The 23,823-nt window shown below is 44.5% G+C and overlaps 1 protein-coding gene across 4 annotated transcripts in view; it reads left to right on the plus strand.

Moving 5' to 3' along the window:
• The window catches only part of LOC120060307 (echinoderm microtubule-associated protein-like 5), an 81,383-nt gene that overhangs the window by 17,929 nt on the left and 39,631 nt on the right, over positions 1 to 23,823 (plus strand). For all 4 annotated transcript variants that reach the window (XM_039009506.1, XM_039009505.1, XM_039009504.1 and 1 more), the window contains exons 2-4: positions 15,136 to 15,295; positions 20,161 to 20,259; positions 20,638 to 20,706. In XM_039009506.1, the coding sequence (XP_038865434.1) occupies positions 15,136 to 15,295; positions 20,161 to 20,259; positions 20,638 to 20,706 (328 nt within the window). The remainder of the gene's footprint in view (positions 1 to 15,135; positions 15,296 to 20,160; positions 20,260 to 20,637; positions 20,707 to 23,823) is intronic.

Raw genomic sequence — 23,823 nt, forward strand, 5'->3', positions numbered from 1 at the left:
CTCCCATCCGTAGCTGTGTTATTGGGAATGAAAGTACAACACTGTTCACCAAACATTGCACAGACCCCCCCCCGTTCAGCCAATAACATATCAACCGCGATTCTATTTTGAAATGCCATCAGGGATGTGGCTGCCAATTGTCCATGGACCGCCTCGAAGCCTTGTTGAGTCCAATTGCCCAGTTTCTGGACATTAAAATGAATGTAGTTAATTCTGTCCACATTTTTATTAACTGTACACCACCAACAAAATGATGATTCAAAACCCGCGGCCACTTGGTCAACCAATTTATACTCATCTGGTACCCCCCTGGGGACACCAATTGCATCAAGGTAAGTTGGGTCCCCAGTGGAGGGGCCCACCGTGCGCTTGGTCCTGATAGGCCAAATTTCAGGACCCAGGGCTTGTATACGGGTGAGTAGATCTTGGACGCCTATGGGGTAAACAGAGATGGGCAACAGAAGAGTTACAAGTGCACAGGTACCAGTGGCATTGTGGGGAAGTCTGTCCAACAGACTAGTTCCCCCACACCACCACCACACATCAGCTCTAGACACTGGTTTAAAGATTGCCGTGAGCATGTGAGTGTACGAGCACCAACTAACAGGGAGCTTACCCAATAATGTCCCTCCACCTGTCATGGTTATGCATGTGAAGTTACCTCTAACCACACTGGAGGAGAATAACGGTTTCTTGACCACCGTAGTGACTACCGGATAAACAGCGTCCCACTGTGAACACTCTTCAGGTGGGTTGTCTTTGCCCATAAGGGGCATTAGACAGTCTCCGCTAATTGCGGCTGGGACTATGCGGAGCAATGGCCTAGCTCCCATACAAACGACGCAGCTTTGCAGGGTCATATTAGCTGCTTGTTCAGTCAATAGGAGCCAATTGTTAGAGAACCCTGAGATTCCGGTGGCAGTGAGAATGATATCATCAGGGGTGGTAGGAGTGGTGACCATATTAATAGGACCCCAATCTCCCTTCCCCCTAGATGTTAAAACAGTAAACCGGTCAGAAATAGCAGAGGGCTGAGCCTGCTGTGTAATGCAGATTTTTAATGGCCAGTAGAGTAGATCCTTGCTAGACTCTACCTGTGGTGCTAGTATAAAATCCTGACAACCCGTCCCAGTACCTGGTCGGATAATTAGTGATAAACCCCAATTACGCAATTTAGTCCTAGTCAGTGACAATCTTTTCCGCCAGATAAGAACTGCTTGCCCTGATGAATAACTGGACCAGTCAGGACCAGTCTCAGCGACCAGGCTCTTCCATGACCACTCCTGAAACCCCCCTCTTGTCATATACCAATTAAATCTGGTGTACTCCAATGCATGCCCTCCCAGGCCATTCCTAGCTTTTCCCAACAACCCCCAAGACAGTATAATGGTGGTGGTCACATTAACGGGTACACATAAGGTGGTGCTTCTAACCTCTGTTGGAGTGCAGGGTTGGTCTGTGGTTGTAGTGCTTCGTTTGTGTATGGCAGGACTGGTGAGATCGAGGGTAATGTTAGACGTGTCATTAGTGGTTGTAAGATGTGAGAGGGGTGGATGTGTGAGCTGTTGTATGAGCCATGTGAGAGTCCCTAGGGACACTCCAGTAATGATTATAAAAATAACAAACAAGGGACCTGAAATTCCCATTCTTTCCCAGGGAGTGAGATATCCCGGTCCTAAGTGAATAGCCTTAGTTCGTGGAAACTGGGGCTGACGTCCCATTTTCACCAACTAAGGTTTGTTTGTTTGGAGTCGAATTGAGATTGGCCAAATCGGCCCTGACTTCAGTCAGAGTTCTGGAAGGAGTTGGGGCTGGTGTACAATGTGTAAGGTGATGCCAAGGTGCGCCCGATTTACCTTTGACCTGGACTGAGTGTGAAGTAACCTCCTTCACTTCGTACGGTCCAGTCCACCTGGGTTCTAGCCACTTTCTCTTGTGGACTTTCACCCTTACCCAGTCACCAACTTTTACCTTCAGTGATGCCGGATCTCCCGTCAGCTCCCCCTGCTGGACCTTGTGAATCTGTTTGGAGAGAGCTGCAGAAAGTTCCGTCAGTTTTCTCACATATTCAGACATTACAATTTGCTGTACATCAAGGGGGGGCATATGACCTCCCTCCCTCGGTGGACCAGGCATGACCCTACCAGTCATTATCTCATGAGGAGAGAGATGGGTGCCTGCACCTGGCGAGGCTCTCATGGCCATCAATGCCAGGGGCAGGGCTTCAACCCATGTTAACTTCGAACCTGCACATACCTTAGCTATCTTAGCCTTAAGGGTCTGATTTGAGCGTTCCACGAGGCCCTGCGATTGGGGCTTATACACTGACCCAAATTTGTGTACAATGCCGAATCTTTCCTCCACCTGTCTCAGGTGTTTGTTACTGAAGTGGGATCCATTGTCGGATCTGATTTGCCTGGGGACTCCATACCTTGGTATGAGTTCGGTTTGCAGCCACTTAATGACCGATTTTGCATCCTCCCTTGCTGTTGGTATTGCCTCAACCCATTTAGAGAACCTGTCTACCATAACTAACAGGTACCTTTTCCCATTTGTCACATTGTCTTGCCCCATATCTGTGTAATCTATGCTGATGTCCTGAAAACAAGCATTTGGGACTGGGTATGAACCCATGGGCGTTTGATATGGTTTCTTTGGATTGTGGCTACCACAAATGCTACACTCGTCACAGAACAAATCTGTCATATCTTTCATGTGGGGGTGCCACCAGATGTGGGACACTTTCTGTAAAGTTTTCAGTTTGCCTTCGTGTGTGGGCCCATGAGCTTCTCGTAATAGTTCTGGACAGAGGTTTGCAGGGGCCACTAGTCTGCCATCATGGCATCTCCACAGTTCATCAGGTCCTTTGGTGGCCCCTTTCTGTCCCCATACTGAGTGTTCATAGGGTCCTGCTGAAAACTGGAGTTCTTTTATGTGTTGCCCTGTGAGCTCAGTCCGAGCTGGTTGAATCTGAAGTATCATTTGTCTCGGGGTGTATCCACCAGCTTTCTTGGCTGCTTTGTCAGCTGCATCATTTCCCTCGCTGACTCTGTTTTTCAGTTGTTGATGTCCTTTACACTTCATGATGGCCACCTTCTTAGGTAGTGAGACTGATTTAATCAGTTTTTCCATCTGTGTCTTGTGTTTGATTGGCATGTTTCCTGTGGTGGTGAAGTTGCGTCTAACCCATTGTGGTCCATCAGTATGGACTGCTCCATGAGCATACGCTGAGTCGGTGTAAATGTTTACAGTCTTTCCTTCAGCTCTTTCCAGAGCTTGTGTCAACCCTATGATTTCAGCTAACTGGGCTGATGCAGGTTGTGTGATGATGGCAGATTCCAAAGTCACATGTGATCTATCCGGGAGCTGCTGCACCACTGCGTATGCTGCTATGTTCCCTTCCTCTCCTCTATAACAGCATCCATCTGTGTATAACCATAGGTCCGGGTTGGTGAGTGGTTCGTTCCCCAGGTCAGGTCTCAATTTCAGTTCTTGTGCAGCTCTTTCTGCACAGGAGTGGGGTAGACCTTCTTCAGCATTGAGTGCGTCTGCCATGTTTTTGTCAGTGTTGACAAATGTGATGTGTGATTGTGTGCATTTATTCTGGATTTTCGTTTTTCTTTCAACGCTGAACGTGAATTCTTTGCTCATCAGATATGCTGCAACCCCATGGTGGGTGTGTATTTCCAATGGATGGCACATTACCAAATGGGCTGTTTTTTCAATAGCTTTTGCCACTGCAGCTACATACCTGGAACATGTGGTTTGTCCTACTTCGATGTGGTCCAATTTGGAGGAGTGATACATCAACACTCTTCTCTCCCCCTCTTGTTTCTGAAAAAGGATGGATGATGTGAATCCTTCCTTTTCAGAAACATCCAGATGGAATTTGTTTTTGTAGTCAGGTGATGTCAATGCTGCTGCCACTGAGAGATCTGTTTTCAAGAGTGCAAAAGCCTTTGATGCTTCAGTGGTCCATGTCAATGACGAGTGTAGGTTCCTTGGTCCCGCCTCTCGCACTATTTCTCTCAGTGGCTCAGTTCTGGCAGTGTAGTCTGGGATGTGTGTTCGGCTGTACCCTGTCAAGCCAAGGAAAGACAACATTCCCGACACCGTGATGGGGCGTGGATGATGAAGTATAGAGTCTCTGTGGGTTTTGGAGAGTCCTGCTCCTTCTCCCGAGATTTCTCTGCCAAGGAAAAGGACAGTTCTGCGACAGGACTGGACTTTGCTCATTTTGACTTTGTATCCTTTGACGGCCAGGAAGTCCAGTAATGTTTTTGTCATCTGTAGACAGAGATCAGAAGTGGGAGCCCCCAACAAAAGGTCATCTACATATTGGATCAGTATCACACCTTCTGGGATTTCCAACTCTGCCAGGTGTGTTTTTAGGATATGATTGAATATTCCGGGTGAACACCTATAACCCTGTGGAAGAACAAAATAAGTGTACTGTTGATGTTCATACGTGAAAGCAAAAAGTGGCTGAGAGGCTTCATCAAGTGGGATGCTGAAGAAAGCATTAGCCAGATCCACCACCGTGAAGTATTGGTGTTTTGGAGACAGATTGCTCAGAGTGATGTGAGGGTCAGGGACAGGTAGGTCTATAGGTGCAGTAACGTCATTTACTGCTCGGAAGTCTTGTACCATCCGGTATGTTTCTCCTCCGGCTTTCAGCACTGGTAGAATCGGCGTGTTCCATGGAGATACAGTTCGATAGATAACCTGTGCTCTCAGTAACCCATCAATGGTCGGTTCGATCCCCATGATCTGTTCGGGTTTCAAACGGTATTGAGTTCGGTAGATAGGTATTTGATCTGGGTTCAGTAGGGTGATGGTGACCGGTGTCACCTGTAGTTGGCCCACATCAAAAGGGGTGTGAGTCCATAACCTTTCATCTATGGTGGAGATCAATGCTTTGGTAGATGGGTGGTCAGTGTATGGCTTACCATGGTGTCTTGGCAGGGTCAGTCGTTCTGGAAGACAGTGTTCTTCAGTGTCAACTGTCATGAACCTCCACATGTTTTCAGTGGTGGCCTTGTGTATTCCCGGTGTTTGGGTGGGTTCCCACTGAAGTTTGGATGCTCGTCTGATCATAGGGCCCAGGCTCCTTGCTTCAAAACCGTTTCCCACCGCTAGTGTAACATGGGGAGCTGACTCCTCCCCTAGTAAGTACCAGGATTTCAAATGAGGTGGTAGGATGACTGGTGCTGCCACCCCCTCTTGTCCACACACAATGGTGCAACACCTGATGGATGGCGTTAGGTGCATCATGTTCTCATCCCAGTCATCAATGTATGTGTTCACGTCATTGTCTGTCACATTCAATGTACAGTGAATCTCAGCTTGTGGGGTCTTGTATGGGTGTAATGCATAGATCTGTGATTTCAGTTGATTGAACTTAAACTGGACCTCCGGAGTCCCATGACCTGTCTCAATGCATTTTAGCCAATAGATTTCTTGTGTTGCTGACAACACAGGGGTTGGGATGATAGGTAACATCAGTACACTGACGGGGTGGGCAGGTGTTGAGGGAATAGGATCAATGGAGACCTCCACACCCTTCTCAGTGAGGTATATTGAACATTTTAGTTTGCACAGTAGGTCCCTTCCTAGGAGGTTAATTGGACAATTTGGACAGTATAGGAACTGATGCTTCAAATTGGAAGGGCCCCATGAAAAAAGCAATGGAATGGTCTTGTTTTGTGCTTCGGGTGTTCCTGATACCCCCACCACCTGTATTGTTTCCGAAGAGAGTGGTTGACGAGATCTTATGGCAGAATACGTACATCCTATATCTACCAGAAATTGGTGGGTCACTCCCTCCACCCCACACATGACAGTTGGTTCGGTGTGGAGTGGAAAATGTTGACCCCCATTCTCGTTCTGTGGTGGTGGGCAACTTCAGGGCCATGGGGCATGTTCGTCTGACATGCCCTGGAAAGGAGGAAGTGGTTGCTGATTTGGGTCTGGGTTTGGGTGATTGTATGCAGGTTGAGGGCCCGCACGTGGTTGATACATCATTGGCCTGACTCCCCCTCTTGGTCTAGGGGCGTATCCTCGTCCCCTATTGGCCAGAAACTGGCTTTGGGCCGGGGTTATTGGGTGCGGACACTGTCGCACCATGTGCCCAGCTTGTTTACAATTATGACAGCTTCCATAAGATCCAGAGTACCTCTGGGGCTGTCCCCATGTGGGGGAATAGTTTGATTGTGGTAGTGGGTAGTAGGGTTGTAGTGGTGGTTCCGACGAAGGGTATGGCTGAAGCGGGTAGGCATACGGCAGTTGGAATGGCTGCTCCTGGGGTGGGTGTATAGGTGGTCCCTGCTGGGTGAAGATGGGTAGTTGTTGTTGCTGTATCATTTGGGAAACAGTTTTTTCAATAATTTGTGAGATTTCTTGTTGGTCTTCAGCCACCATCTGTTTCTTGGGTTTCTCCCCCTTCTGAGCCTCTTTCAATTGCAGTTTCAAAAGTTGTACCTGTAGGGACTGGACTTGTGTTTCAGCCCCTCCCTTATCCTTGTTGTATTGGGTGATGTGGTGATGCACATGGGAGTTAAACTGAGCCTGGGGAAGTGCCATTAAACCCACCGTGGCCCTAAGTTTAGTTCGGACCTCAATTGGAGCGCCGCTCACCACCATCTCCTTCCACATGCTGACCGTGGTGCCAGTATGGTCATATGGTTCTTCATGAACAGTTCTCCATGTGGTCTTCGCTCTGTCTAAGTAGGCTGCCGGTTGTTCCCCTGGATTGATGGTGAATGATGAAAGGGTTGCATGGTTTCGTTCTGTGGGATATGCCCTTCTCAACACTGCCCACAATTCCGCTCGGAAGTCTTCCTGGGCCAGTGCAGCCGGGGCTGTGGCAAGATCTGCCTCTCTTATCAGAGCACTCATGGTGGTATGGTCTGTTGCTCTAGCCAGAAGGGCCCTCATGTCACCTAGACAGAGCCGTAGGCCTGATGTCAGTGTTTGCAGTTGAAGGAGCCATGCAGAGGCACCCCCATGCAGGCTGGGTAATTGTCCCATCAAAGTGGTAAGGTCTGTTATTTTCCAGGGTTGGTATTCTTCATGCCCTCCGTCTGGAGTGGGTCTCAACGGCATCTGCATCTCCGACCCTCCTCGTCCTCCATGTTGGGGATCCCAGTCTGCCCTGGACGAGACTCCCCTGCTGTTCTGTTCCCTGAGACGAACGGACTGTCTAATAGGTTCGACCAAGTCCGTCACCTTCCCCATCATTACCCCTTTTATATGGTACGAGCCCTCTCCACGTTCAGCATCTTCTATCATAGATCTGGCCAGTGCCAGTGACTCCCTGAGGTCTCGCTCCACCTCCTCTTCATCTTGTCCTGTTTTATTCTCACCTTCATCGTCCTTGTTGTGGTTCCTTCTTAATGAGGCCCCAGAGGAACATTGTCCTGGTGACGACCATGACCCTTCAGAGACTATTTGACTATCCCCCTGTGTTCTGTTTCTGAACCAGTCTGGGTTTGGAGTGGAAGAAAACTGAATCAGCTCTCTGTCTTCTCTCTTCAAAGGGCCTGGTTGAGACCCATTACCCCCCTCTTGTGGGTTGGTTGGTAGAGACCCACCGTGTCCCTGTAGTGAGGCAGGGTTCGAACCCCCCCCACGTCCCTGTGTGTATGCTCTATCCCTTTCCTCCCTGTCTCGATGATCAGGCCTCTCTTCACACACGAGTTGCCCTTCTTGGATCCCCAAAGTCACGCTTCCTTTTAGGTGTCCTTCATGCACCACAAACACTGGTGCCTGTACCACAGCAGGGGTCAGAAAGGGGTTTTGAGGGAGGTGAGTGAATGGATTTTGAAAATAGGGAGGTGGTGCTTTTTTCTCTCCCTGTGGCAGTTCTGGGTATAGATGGGTGGGGGCCGATGGGGTTGCTGTGGTGGTAGGTGGGGCATCATTATTGTTGGGCCTGCCCTCTTTGGTGTCGGTTGGTGCTCCAGTGACCACCCCCATCATGTCAGGTTTTCTGTAGGGGAGTGCCCTTCTGATCTCTTCAATCGCCCACAATCCTATTTTCATCTCAGCCTCTGCCTTTTCCCTTTGCTTCGTTCCTTCCTTTCTAAATAAGTGACTCTTATTCTTATCAACTTCACATTCTATCCCTTGCTTCACTGCTTCCTCCAATTCTTTCTCCATAGTGAGGAGTTGCCCTTTTGATGGGGCGACTCCACTAAGGAAACCAGCTTGCGTCCATTTCAGCCTCACTTCTTCCCAAATTCTTTTAACGGGTTTGTAATGTAATCTCCCGCCTGCTCTGTCTTTCATTCTCTGATCTAAATATTCGTTGAATTTGTGTTTGGGGACGATAGTCGTGGTCATTTTGTCGTTAAGCTATGTCTGGGTCTATTATTATCTTTGTATACTTTAGCCCGTCACTGATCGAAACCAGCGATGTATTTTTTTTTCTCTCCCCCCCCCGTCTCGTGTCCGACCCGCGTGGACAAAGAATTTTATTGCCGTGTATTCGATGAATTATTTTCGTTTTCCAACAATATTTCAGCTATATCTTTTTGAAACAATATACGAATATATTCACGCGCTCCTGATATAATTGGAATGACAGTTTTAGGTACTTATAATAAAAATATTATTGCTTTTCGCTTATTCAATTAATTAAATACTTTGGCAAAATATTTCAGAAGTTTCCTTTTGGAAAAATATACTAATGAATTCAAGCGCTCCTGATATAATTGGAATGGCAATTATAAGATCTTTTATTCGAAAGATATTATTACTTTTAACTTTTTTAGATTAATTTGAACTTTTTTCGATTAATTAAATACTTTGCCAAAACATTCAAGAAATTTCCTTTGGGGACAACATACTAGTATATTCTAGCGCTTCTAAAATAATTGTCAAATTAATTCTAACCCCTAAGGATTTATCAACAGCGGAAGAGGGAAAAACCAGGTCAACTCATCAGCAGAAAATAGTTGCTTCACAGCAACATACACATCGACACGGCGGTCACTTTAGCACAGGCTCAACTTAGCATATGGCTAGTTAGTAGCAATCGGCCTCGTGGAACGTTCAATCACCCACATTGATTTGGCGTTATCGACTAGTCTCGGTTCTGCTCATGCAACTTATTTCATATTTCATCATTTAATTTCATCAATTCCTCACTGGTATATCAGACTACTTGGAATACATTTTAGACAAAATTCATTTAATTCCTCACTGTTATCAGACTACTTGGAATACATTCAGAATATCACGCATAACCTTCTGTCTACTGGAATGCCAACTCCAGTAGACTCAGGTTCGCTATTACCAACTTGATCACACAATATCACAATTTCATCAATTCCTCACTGGTATATCAGACTACTTGGAATACATCTCAGACAAAATTCATTTAATTCCTCACTGATATCAGACTACTTGGAATACATTTTTAACGCAGATATCCTTACACTATGCCTTAGATTCTAAACAATTCCACATAAATTTAGCAACAATTCACACTCACCACAGTAGTCCTGATCATTGAATTTAGATATTGGCTATAATACAATATGCAGATTTTGATTAAACAGGCATCTGCTCACCTTTTTTGTTTCGAGCTCTCTGATCAGTTTCCTGGGTGGGTTGAATCGCGATTCTCCCTCGAAAAGGTCACCTCTCCTCTGGAATCTTTCTCCCTCTCGTCTCCTGTCCGATGAATTTTCTATTGGGCCGAATTCAAAGATGAAACCATCCTCTGCTACCAAGTCTGTTGATAAAACGTTTACTGTTGACAGGAGAACAAGAGGAGACAATAGGACGAGGTGGATAATTTTATAATAAGGCCGTTTAATCACATGTAAAGATATCTTAGTAAAATCTTGCAGCAAGGCTCTTTCTGTCTGATTCTTATTGAACCGTCCGGAAAAGAGAGTAGTTTCAACAGTTGTACAGTATTATATAGACAACAAGCAAAGTAGGTAGATCTGCGAGTCTGGCCTTCCGATTGGTCGATCTGGGTCTTGGGTAGTCCTGAACAGGCCTGGTGTCCACGTTCCATTGGTTCCTGAGATAGTTCTTTGTCTTGAGCTCCAACCCTGAGTTGTGTGTGTCTGTGTGATTGTCATGGGGGAGGGGAGTTGTGGGTGTCGTGTATATTTCTAATGAGTCCAGCATATGTCCAAGAGAAAGAGGGGGTGTGTATGTTGTGTCAACTATAGCTAATGTTGAGAAGTTGTTAAAACAAGTTACCAATATCTAATACAATTTCTTACAATACCTCGCTCCTTATTCTACTGAACCGCTTAGGCGCAACAAACACAAGTCCAACATTTATCGGAAACTGTTAAACTACCTGTTCACTACCCTCTTGCTCTCCGGGGATGTGCAACTCAATCCTGGGCCCAACATCACCGAGCCAGCGATACGCACCGGAGTGGAAAGCGGTGGATGGCCTCGTCCACTGATCGTCGCCGCTGTGGAAGTGGGTGAGTGCTATGGTCCTATGGTTTCTCTCGACTCACCCGGCTCCAGGATAGATTTTGACTCTTCAAACATACCAAAGTCGCTATATGCGATCCCTGACTCTGCTTCTGGTACGCAAGCTGTTTTAATTAGTTCCCCGCATCCAGTGCAGGCGGGAGGGATTGTTAATTGCGCTACCGAACTGCCCCTAATCAAAACGAAACAAAACGGCCTAAACCCAGCCGTCAGAAAACACAGAAAATGTAACTTTTTTTCAATGTGTCAATCACTCTCGAGTCATCTGGGACCCACGAGCTAAGCCCAAGGGACTACTAGGGGGGCACTTGAACATTCGTAGTGTCATTCCAAAAAGTGATCAAATTCAACATCTACTCACAGACTCCAACCTTGACTTTCTCTGCCTCTCAGAGACATGGCTCCATAAAAACGCTCCATCTGCTGCTTTGATTGTGCCTGGCTACAATGTTTTCAGGAGAGACAGGACTGAAGGAAGAGGAGGGGGTGTGATGATTTACATTAAAGAACATATCCGATGTAAACAAATTGAGTGGTCATGTGATAATGAACTAGAATGTATTGGCCTGAACATTACACTGTCTCCCCAAATGTCTTTTACCCTCATTGGAATGTATAGGCCACCTTCCACCAAAAGTGTGTTTTTTGATCAGTTTAATAACATGCTTAGGGAATGTGATTTTGGGAAAGAGGTCATCTTAATGGGAGATTTTAACATTAATTATGAAGACAAGTGTTGTAGGAAAACCCTCAAACGGATCACTAATACCTTTGACCTTACACAGCTAGTTAAAGGGCCAACCAGGGTGACTTGTTGCTCTAAAACACAGATTGATTTGGTGTTCAGTAATAAACCAGAGAGAGTGACTAAATCATTCAATATGGTTACTGGGCTATCTGATCATAATCTGACACTTATAGCCAGAAAGCTGTCTAAGAGCAGGTTTAACCTCTCTACTGTTAGAAAGCCTGATCAACTAAGAATACCTAAGAGTGAATTAAGCTATTTTGAAAACGCAATTAAGGGAATTAACTGGAATGATCTCTTGTCCTATGCAGACGTGGAAGCTGATAGTCAAGTTTTTCTATCCACAATCCAGACTACATTAAATGGTTTCCTAAAGAAAATCAAATCCAAACCTGGCCAAAAGAGCACTCTTCCTTGGCTAAATGGAGAAATCTGGAAATTGATGAAGGAACGAGATTATTATCTAAAAATAGCCCTAAGATCCAAATTAGAGCATGACAGACGTAGGTTTACCATGTTGAGAAATAAGGTGATGAAAGAAATCAGACAGGCCAAGGCAAACTTTTTTATTAACATAATTGGTGAAGCAAAGGGAAATTCTAAACTGATCTGGGAGAATCTAAAAAAGTTAACAGGGAAAGACCATAGTAACACTGCAAAAAGACTAGAAATCATGGTGAATAACAATCTAACACAGGATGCAGTCGAAATAGCAATAGCCTTCAATTCCTACTTTATTGACTCTGTCAGGGTACTGACACAGAACCCCTCCACTGGTTTCTTGGGCTCAGTGCTAGTAAATGATGCTCAACCTGTCTTCATCATAAGGGAGGTTTCTGAGTCAAAGGTGGACAAGGTGATTAGCTCACTAAAGAACTCTAAAGCCAAAGATGTGTTTGGGATGGACTCTACCTTTCTTAAAAACTACAAAGAGTCACTCATTGGCCCCATTACTAAGGTCACCAACACATCTATTGGTCTCGGGGTGTTTCCAAGGGTATGGAAGTCGGCCATAATAACGGCCATCTTTAAATCAGGCGACCCTGCTGACGTGAGTAACTACAGGCCCATTAGTATACTACCTGTGGTGTCAAAGGTTGTTGAAAAGTGTGTAGCAGAACAACTGATTGCCCACCTCAACAACAGCCCCTTCACATTACATTCCATGCAGTTTGGCTTCAGAGCGAAACACTCCACAGAAACGGCCAACTGCTTTCTTCTGGAAAATGTGAAGTCCAAGATGTACAAAGGGGGCGTTGTTGGGGCTGTGTTTCTGGACCTAAGGAAGGCTTTTGATACTGTTAACCATGAGATTCTCATCACAAAATTGTCCAAGTTCAACTTTTCCCCCGATGCCTTGAGATGGATGAAATCATACCTTGAAGGCAGAACTCAGTGTGTCAGAGTGAGCAATGAGCTGTCGCCCACTCTTAGCTATGATGTGGGTGTGCCCCAAGGGTCAATACTGGGGCCCCTCCTGTTCAGCCTGTACATTAATGATCTGCCTTCTGTCTGTACTGGGTCTGAAGTTCAAATGTATGCAGATGATACAGTGATATATGTGCATGCAAAGAGCAAACAACAAGCTGCACAAGAACTCACTACTGTAATGGTCCAGGTTACAAAGTGGCTCAGTGACTCGTGTTTGCATCTCAATGTGAAAAAAACTGTTTGCATGTTCTTCACAAAGAGGGCAACAGATGCTACTGAGCCAGATGTCTATGTGTCAGGGGAGAAGCTCCAGGTGGTATCTGATTTTAAGTACCTTGGCATCATACCTGATTCCAACCTCTCTTTTAAAAAGCATGTGAAAAAGGTAATTCAAATAACCAAATTCAACCTAGCTAATTTCCGATTTATACGAAATTGTTTGACTACAGAGGTAGCAAAACTGTACTTCAAATCTATGATACTCCCCCACTTAACATACTGCTTGACTAGTTGGGCCCAAGCTTGCTGTACAACAGTAAGACCTATTCAGTCTGTCTACAAACAGGCTCTCAAAGTGCTTGATAGGAAGCCCAATAGCCATCATCACTGTCACATCCTCAGAAAGCATGAGCTCCTGAGTTGGGAAAATCTTGTGCAATACACCGACGCATGTCTTGTATTCAAGATCCTAAATGGCTTGGCTCCCCCTCCACTCAGTATTTTTGTTAAACAGAAAACCTAAACATATGGCAGCAGATCTACAAGGTCTGCCATGAGAGGTGACTGTATAGTTCCCCTAAGGAAAAGCACCTTTAGTAAATCCGCTTTCTCTGTGAGAGCTTCCCATGTCTGGAATACACTGCCATCAGACACACATAACTGCACCACATATCACACTTTCACAAAATGCTTGAAGACATGGCTAAAGGTCAATCAGATTTGTGAACATGGTCCCTAGCTGTGTGTTGCCGCTTTCCATGTCTGTTGTCTGTAACTTGTGAGGTGTGGAAACACTTCGTTGCTTTTATGAATTTTGTCTTACTGCTTTTTGTTCTATGTTGCTCTGTCTGTATGCTACGTCTTGCTTGTCCTATGTTGCTATGTCTGTATGCTATGTCTTGTTCTATGTTGCTATTGTCTATATTGTAATTGTTTTTAATAACCTGCCCAGGGACTGCGGTTGAAAATTAGCCGGCTGGCTAAAACCGGCACTTTTACTGAAACGTTGATTAATGTGCACTGTCCCTGTAAAAATAAACTCAAACTCAATCAACTCAATGATTACACCCTAGATCAGCTAGATGCAGGCAAGAGTGTGCAAGGCGGTATTGAATGTGTCACACAACATTTTCTCTCGACCTGTCGCTGTTACATTGAAGTGGGTGAATGGAATATGAATGACAGTCATCCGATATGTTGTAATAGAAATAAGGCCAGGCTCATGAAAAAAAGGTACCGACCGTCACTGATTTCCAGAGCTGTAACAGAGCGAGCAGAATAGTCGCGGGAGCACATTTCAAATGCAAATTGAGTGTCACAATAAAATATGAAAAATAATCTCCTGACACAGAGAAGCCTGGTTTCCAGAGAAACCCGAGGAAACCGAGAACCGCCTGGCGCCTCCCCCCTCTGAGCTGATGGGAGTCAGCAGCATGCTGGTGCGGTAGATCTCTGGCCTGCTATCTGAATACAAAGATACAGGATTAGAAGTTGTTGAGTGCAGTTGGCAAAACAGGAGCCCTGATTATAATGTAGGGAGCTACGTCGCACCATGAAATATATAACAAGGCAAGGGGAAGAATTGCCCAGTGAATCATTCAGTCCTGCCTGGAACGGGACTGGCGGCTGCTGGAAGGGGGATGCTACATACATCAGATGGCAGGCTGTTGCTCAGATGTGGAGCGTGCCCCGATGGAGGGTGGAGGGGGAAAGTGGAGGGAGCAGAGAGTGGCAAGGGGAGGGAGAGGTAAGGAGCAGTTGGGCAGGTGAGTATTACATTTTAGGAATTTGGCAGACACTCTTATCCAGAGCGACATACAGGTGAAGGGGCAAACGGCTAGGGTCAGAGGATGATAAATCCTGAAATAGGGCAGTGGGTAGGCTATTTCCTGCCATGCCCTGGAGTATAAAACATCCAACGATTAAGGATGACATTGTGAGTGTATCTGAGCATGAAGGGGTTAATTAGAACACTTGCACCTCCAGGGGGTAAAGCTGCCCCTCTGATTCACCATGTTCCTGCCTTGGCCTGTCACAGATCCAACATGGCAGCTCAGCCTAATAGATTCCGCTCTCTGATAACGCCGGGCCTTTCTCTGCTCTGTCCACACCCAGGCTTGTCGTGAGAGGGATAATCACTGATCATTAGGTCTATAGAATATAGACTCACTGGTCTCTTTTAGAATGTGGGTTCTGTCTCTCTCTTCCCCCCTCTCTCTCTCTCTGCCTCTTTATTTTTCTGACTATCTCTCTCTCTCTCCTTACAGTTTAGCTCTGCATCCGGAGCGTGTGCTGGTAGCCACGGGACAGGTGGGCAAGGAGCCTTACATCTGTGTGTGGGATTCCTACACCGTACAGACCGTGTCCATCCTCAAGGACACGCACACACACGGAATCGCCTGCCTGGCCTTTGACCTCGATGGACAGGTACAGTTATGAGACAACACTTCCTTATGCGTATCCATGCTGTGTGCTCATACAAAATACGGAAATCTACTTTGCTAGATTTCCGTATTATTGTACTACTTCAAGTGACAGATGTAGGGGAAAAGACTCAGGATAATTGCAGATGATTAGATTAACATGAATAGTTCAGTAAGAAATGAATATAGCAGCTACATGACTGTTAGCGCCTCCTCTGCTCTGGCATTGTAACGGCAGCCTTCCCTCTCTTCACTATAAGAGAGGGTGAAACAGGGATCGGACCAACACGCAGCGTAGCCAGTGCTCAACATGTTTAATTAAACAAAAACAGTGAACACTTACAACGAACAAAATAACAAAATGTGGCAAACCGAAACAGTCCTATCTGGTGCAGAATACAAACACAGAGACAGGAAACAACCACCCACAATCCCCAACACAAAACAAGCCACCTATATATGATTCTCAATCAGGGACAACGATTGACAGCTGTCTTTGATTGAGAACCATATTAGGCTGGACACAGAAACAGACTAACTAGACACACAACATAGAATTCCCACCCAGCTCACGTCCTGACCAACACTAAACAAGCAAAACACATAAGAACTCTGGTCAGGACGTTACAGGCATGGCAGTGGCGCTCCTGCTCGGCTCGCCCACTGGGTTGCGTTTCAAAATGACACATCTGTGATTACTCCAGTGGTTTTAGCAGGAAGGCTATACAGAGACAGAGAGAGTGTGAGAGAGAGGTTTAACGTTAAGAGTCAGCTGGAATCTCTTTCATCCACTGACTCAGAGTTTGGCAGCACGTTGTGATGTTAAGGTGAGCATCACAAACAGTACAGGGGCCAGAGCTTTGATGACTGGAGTAGCAATGTACTACAGTAGAAGAGTGTATAGTTACTTATGGTGTTGTTTTCTCTGTGCAAACTATTGCTAATGTATTTCAGCTCTTCATGCCATATTTAACATTCTGCACCCCCCACCCCCCACCCATTGCATTTTCATATATGTTACTTACAGTATAGGAGGAACTAGTATAATTTGCATTAGGCATTATTGATAGGTGTTATAACAACTTCCTGTATACTCCTTCCACTGAAATGTTAGCTTGTTGCCAACTCTCCACAGAGGAATACTTTTCAGGGTTTATTTACAGTCGTTTGCTGTCTAGTATTTGTCGGAGTTTCAAAAATCTATATTTCATGGATCAAGCACTCAGTTGTATCTTGGTGAGCCCCTCTGAGTCTCCCATAGGGCCCCTCAGAGCAGTTCTACCTCCACTGTTAACAGAGCTACACCATGGATATTAGTCCATGCATTTTCCTGGTTGGATAGAGTCGTCTGGGGATTGAGATAGGATGTGACAGTCTAAAACTATAACAGGCTCTGGCTCTGAATGCCTCTGTGTTCTCTGGGTCTCCTGATCTCTCTCTGTCCTCTCTATGGATCTGGTCATGTCAACATTGTCTGGACTGTGTTATGTTCCCAAGTGGTTCAGCGGTCTAAGACATTGCATCTCAGTGCAAGAGGTGTCATTATAGTCCCTGGTTCGATTCCAGGCCTTATCACATCCAGCCGTGATTGGGAGTCCCATAGAGCGGCGCACAATTGGCCCAGCGTCGTCTGTGTTTGGCTGGGGTAGGCCGTCATTGTAAATAAGAATTTGTTCTCAACTGACTTGCCTAGTTAAGTAAAGGTAAAAAAAAAAATTGCCCCTTCCAGATGACAGTGAAGAAACTTCTGAGGACAGTTGGCATTGGTAAAAGCACTTATTTCTCATCTAGTGCAAATAAAAAGTTCCACATTTACATTTTAAGAATTTGTTTCAAAATGGTCTCTATGGGTTCATTGATTAATCACAGTAGGAATATACACTGAGTTTACAAAACATTAGGGACCACCTTCCTAATATTCAGTTGCACCCCCTTTTGCCCTCAGAACAGCCTCAATTCATCGGGTTATGGACTCTACAAGGTGTCGAAAGCGTTCCACAGGGATGCTGGACCATGTTGACTCCAATGCTTCCCACAGTTGTGTCAAGTTGGCTGGATGTCCTTTGAGTGGTGGACCATTCTTGATACACACAGGAAACTGTTGAGAGTGAAATCCCCATCAGCATTGCAGTTCTTGACACACTCAAACCATTGCGCCTGACACCCACAATCATACCGCGTTCAAAGGCACTTAAATATTTTGTCTTGCCCATTCACCCTCTGAATAGCACACACACACAATCCATGTCTCAAGGATAATAAATCTTTCTTTAACCTGTCTCCTCCCCTTCATCTACACTGATTGAAGTGGATTTAACAAGTGACATCAATAAGGGACCATAGCTTTCAAAAGGATTCACCTGGTCAGTCTAGGTTAATCCTAGATGTACGGCCCTCCAGGACCTATATACCAGGCGATGTCAGGGGAAGGCCCTAAAAATTGTCAAAAAGACTCCAGCCACCCTAGTCATAGACTGTTCTGTCTGCTACCGCACGGCAGCCGGTACCGGAGTGCCAAGTCTAGGTCCAAAAGGCTTCTTAACAGCTTCTACCCCTAAGCCATGAGACTCCTGAACAGCTAATCAAATGGCTACCCAGTCTATTTGCATACTCTCTGGTTATTATCTATGCATAGTCACTTTAACTCTACCTACATGTACATATTACCTCAATTACCTCGACTAACCTGTGCCCCCGCACATTGACTCTGTACCAGTACCCCCTGTATATAGCCCGCTATGGTTAATTTACTGCTGCTCTTTAACTATTTGTTATTTTATTTTGTACTTAACACGTATTTTTCTTAACTGCATTGTTGGTTAAGGGCTTGTAAGTAAGCATTTCACTGTAAAGTCTACACCTGTTGTATTTGGCGTATGTGACAAATACAATTTGATTTGATGTCATGGAAAGAGCAGGTGTTCCTAATTTTTTGTATACTCAGTGTATAAAAGCCTCTTTCATTTGTCAATCTGTAAACCCTTTGAGCTAAACCACGAAGACCAAGCAATAAACCCTTTGAGCTACCCCACGAAGACCAAGCAATAAACCCTTTGAGCTACCCCATGAAGACCAAGCAATAAACCCTTTGAGCTACCCCACGAAGACCAAGCAATAAACCCTTTGAGCTACCCCACGAAGACCAAGCAATATACCCTTTGAGCTACCCCACGAAGACCAAGCAATAAACCCTTTGAGCTACCCCACGAAGACCAAGCAATAAACCCTTTGAGCTACCCCACGAAGACCAAGCAATAAACCCTTTGAGCTACCCCACGAAGACCAAGCAATAAACCCTTTGAGCTACCCCACGAAGACCAAGCAATAAACCCTTTGAGCTACCCCACGAAGACCAAGCAATAAACCCTTTGAGCTACCCCACGAAGACCAAGCAATAAACCCTTTGAGCTACCCCACGAAGACCAAGCAATAAACCCTTTGAGCTACCCCACGAAGACCAAGCAATAAACCCTTTGAGCTACCCCACGAAGATCAAGCAATAAACCCTTTGAGCTACCCCGCCAAGACAAAGCTGTAAACCCTTTGAGCTACCCCGCCAAGACCAAGCTGTAAACCCCTGATAAGGGCCGTAATGCATTTTTACTTTCAACAATAAAGAAGCAGTTTTAGCAACATTCACTGGAGAGCGCGTTAGTGTTCACTCCCCTTTGCACCTCACCTGTTAGAACATGCTTTGCTGTATTGCGGAGTAGCCTACCATAATATATTATATATATACTCTGAAGAGAGCACAGCTCTGTGATCGTGTCATTGTTGCACCATGCAAAAAGATTGCCTCTAGGTCAAACCGTTAGAAAGTTATGACTCATATTATCGGAGCTACCGTTAGAAAAAAAATATATCAACTTTGTAAACTATTTTGCGGGCCGTAAACTACTCGTGGGCTGTGCGGCCAACCATTTATTTGATAACAAACAGAAGTAAGATCCCTGCTGTATCCACAATGCTTAAACAGCCCTTCTGAATCATTTGTCAATTGCTTCATGCTATCACGACTCAGCCAATCTACCACCGCTCTCATCTTTGTCAGGATCCATCTGAGCGTTCAGATGCAGACACAGGAGGCGGCTGGTTCGGTTCTCAGAATATTTATTATATCAAATGGGGCAGGCAAAATTGCAGGTCGAGGGCAGGCAGAGGTTCGTAGTCCAAGGCAGAGTCAAAAAAAAGAACAGAACGTCAGGCAGGCTCAGGGTCAGGGCAGGCAGAAAGGTCGTAACCGGGAAGACTAGAAAACAAGACCTAGAGAAATGAAGAAACACGCTGGTAAGACCTGACAAAACAAGACAAACTGGCGACAGACATACAGAAAACGCAGGTATAAATACACAGGATAATGGGGATAATAGGAGCCACTTGGTGGGGGGTGGAGACAAACACAAGACAGGTGAAACAGGTTAGGGTGTAACACATGCAAACTTTTTGATCCAGATAATCTCACCCTTCTTTGCTGAATGAATACCCACAGTTTCACAATGTTTCATCATGGGGTGAAGATTTACCCTTCATTAAAATACAGTATTCTCAAACACTTCTCATCCCCTCACGTGGATTTGCCCAAACGTTGATTCAATGGCAGATCAGTTTCCTCCCACCACCAAACAGAGCAAGGTGCAGCAGAGTAGAGATGGATTTCCATAAGCATCCCCTCTCCTGCTGCTGCTGCCTACTCACTGGGCTATAGGAGCCTCTTCCAGCAGAATCATACTTTTACTGTATACAGCCAATGTTATATTTTATTTTATTGTATTCATGAGTCCTATGAGTGTCAAGTAAAATAGTGTTGTTTAGAGTAGGCTGTGGTCTGTACCATACATTCTGTTTTATAAAATGCTTTTTCCTTTGCAGTGTTTGGTCTCAGTGGGTCTGGACTCCAAAAACACAATCTGTGTGTGGGACTGGAGGAGGGGCAAGGTGCTGGCAGCAGCTCCTGGCCACACTGACAGGGTAACTATACAACACCATCCTCCCCTCTCTGTCTCAGGCACCAAGCCCGGATCGATCTCCTCAATTACTGTAGTTAGAAATGCAGCCAGGATGGAGCAGGAAGGAGGATGAGCCCAAAGGAGACGCACATAAACAAGTTAGGCCTGATTGATCATTAGCATTCCCGACAATGGCTGAGGAGACACTAAGCTAATGAAAAGAAATGTTCAAAAGATTAAATGTATGCAGCTGTCTTTTTATTCAACCAAAATCCGCAAAGACACATACCTACACACACTAACACACCTGAAGTGTTTGTGTTAGATCTTGTACAATGATGCTAATTGAAGATGACAGTTAAACTTGAAAGTTAAACTTACTATGTGATCTTTTCCACAGATATTTGACATATCGTGGGACTTGTACCAGCCAAGCAAGCTTGTTAGCTGTGGTGTCAAACATATCAAGGTACTGTTTAAATTAAGTTCATACCTTACAAAACTAGCTTACTGAAGGCCCTCAAGCTATCAAAGTGTGTTAGAATCTAGAATATGTTGGATGTTTAGCACGCACAGATATGGTGTCCATCGTAGACTATTCTTCTTTTGAAAAGGTATGATGTCTTGTGTCTGATTACCATAATGTTTCAGAAAGTTTTGTAGAGAATTTAACGGTAATGCGCTCCTTTTCTCTTGGCCTTCTTTGCTGTATCGCAGTGATAATATCAAAGCCTTACAAGAGATATACAGTACAGGTAAAAAGTTTGGACACAGCTACTCATTAAGGGGTTTTTCTTTATTTTTACTATTTTCTACATTGTAAAATAATGGTGAAGACATCAAAACTATGAAATAACACATATGGAATCATGTAGTTAACAAAAAAGTGTTATTTTATATTTAAGACTCTTCAAAGTAGCTACCCTTTGCCTTGATGACAGCGTTGCACACTCTTGGCATTCTCTCAACTAGCTTCATGAGGTAGTTGCCTGGAATACATTATAACTAACAGGTGCGCCTTCTTAAACGTTCATTCGTGGAATTTCTTTCATTCTTAATGTGTTAGAGCCAATCAGTTGTGTTGTGACAAAGTAGGGGTGGTATACAGAAGATAACCCTATTTGGTTTAAGACCATGTCCATATTATGGCAAAAACAGCTCAAATAAGCAAAGAGAAATGACAGTCCATCAATACTTTAAGACATAAAGGTCAGTCAATGCGGAAAATTTCAAGAACTTTTAAAGTTTCTTCAAGTGCAGTTGCACAAACCAACAAGCACTATGATGAAACTGGGTCTCATGAGGACCGCCACAGGAAAGGAAGACCCAGAGTTACCTCTGTTGCAGAGGATTACTTCATTAGAGTTACCAGCCTCAGCAATTGCAGCCCAAACAAATGCTTCACAGAGTTCAAGTAACAGACACATCTTAACATCAACTGTTCAGAGGAGACCGCGTGAATCATGCCTTCATGGTGGAATTGCTGCAAAGAAACCACTACTAAAGGACACCAATAATAAGAAGAGACTTGCTTGGGCCAAGAAACACGAGCAATGGACATTAGATCGGTGGAAATCTGTGCTTTGGTCTGATGAGCCAAATTTGAGATTTTTGTTCCAGACGCTGTGTCTTTGTGAGACGCAGAGTACATGAACGGATTATCTCTGCATGTGTGGTTCCCACGTGAAGCATGGAAGCATGGACACTGTCAGTGATTTATTTAGAATTCAAGGCACACTTAACCAGCATTGTTACCACAGCATGCTACAGCAATACGCCATCCCATCTGGTGTGCGCTTAGTGGGACTATCATTTGTTTTTCAACAGGACAATGACCTAACACACCTCCAGGCTGTGTAAGGGATATTTGACCAAGAATGAGAGTGATGGAGTGCTGCATCAGATGACCTGGCCTCCACAATCACCCAACCTCAACCCAATTGAAATGGTTTGGGATGAGTTGAACCACGGAGTGAAGGAAAAGCAACCAATAAGTGCTCAGCATATGTGGGAACTCATTCAAGACTGTTGGAAAATAATTCCTCATGAAGCTGGTTGAGAGAATGCCAAGAGTGTGCAAATGTGCCATCGAGGCAAAGGGTGACTACTTTGCAGTATCTAAAATATTTTTACATTTGTATAACACTTTTCTGGTGACTACATGATTCCATATGTGTTATTTCATAGTTTTGATGTCTTCACTATTATTCTACAATGTAGAAAATAGTAAAAATAAAGAAATCTTAAATGAGGTCAGTTGAAGTCAGAGGTTTACATATACACTTAGTTTGGAGACATTAAAACTTGTTTTTCAACCACTCCACAAATTTCTTGTCAACAAACTACAGTTTTGGCAAGTCGGTTAGGACATCTACTTGTGCATGACACAAGTAATTTTTCCAACAATTGTTTACAGACAGATTATTTCACTTATAATTCACTATCACAATTCTAGTGGGTCAGAAGTTTACATACACTAAGTTGACTGTACCTTTTAAACAGCTTGGAAAATTCCAGAAAATGATGTCATGGCTTTAGAAGTTTCGGATAGGCTAATTGACATCATTTGAGTCAATTGGAGGTGTACCTGTGGATGTATTTCAAGGCCTACCTTCAAACTCAGTGCCTCTTTGCTTGACATGGGAAAATCAAAAGAAATCAGCCAAGACCTCAGAAAAAAAATTGTAGACCTCCACAAGTCTGGTTCATCCTTGGGAGCAAAACTGGTGCACTTCCCAAAATAGATTGCATCATGAGGATGGAAAATGTTGTGGATATATTGAAGCAACATCTCAAGACATCAGTCAGGAAGTTAAAGCTTGGTCTCAAATGGGTCTGACCACAAGCATACTTCCAAAGTTGTGTCAAAATGGCTTAAGGACAACAAAGTCAAGGTATTGGAGTGGCCGTCACAAAGCCCTGATCTCAATCCTATAGAAACTTTGTGGGCAGAACTGAAAAAGCATGTACGTGCAAGGAGGCCTACAAACCTGACTCAGTTACAGCTCTATCAGGAGGAATGGGCCAAAATTCACCCAACTTATTTTGCGCCAGGCTATCCGAAACGTTTGACCCAAGTTAAACAATTTAAAGGCAATGCTATCAAATACTAATTGACTGTATGTAAACTTCTGACCCACTGGGAATGTGTTGAAAGAAATAGAAGCTGAAATAAATAAATCTCTCTACTATTATTCTGACATTTCACATTCTTAAAATAGTGGTGATTCTAACTGACCTAAGACAGGACATTTTTACTAGGATTAAATGTCAGGAATTGTGAAAAACTGAGTTTAAATGTATTTGGCTGAGTTGTATGTAAACTTCCGACTTCAACTCTAGGTGTGTCCAAACTTTTGACTGGTACTGTATGTAAAAAAATGTTTTTACTGGAGTGATGGAGGTAGATATGTGATAAGGTGACTAGGCATCAGGATATAAGATAAAGAGAGTAAGCTTGTAAGTGAGTGGGTGTGGAGAGTCAGTATATGTAACGGCTTTCTTCCTGGGATGAAGGAGAGGACCAAAATGCAGCGCAGTTAGTGTTCAACATGTTTAATTTAACGAACTGTGAACACTTACAACA

This window comes from Salvelinus namaycush, chromosome 15 (assembly GCF_016432855.1).
Source record: "Salvelinus namaycush isolate Seneca chromosome 15, SaNama_1.0, whole genome shotgun sequence".
Classification (NCBI taxonomy): domain Eukaryota; kingdom Metazoa; phylum Chordata; class Actinopteri; order Salmoniformes; family Salmonidae; genus Salvelinus; species Salvelinus namaycush.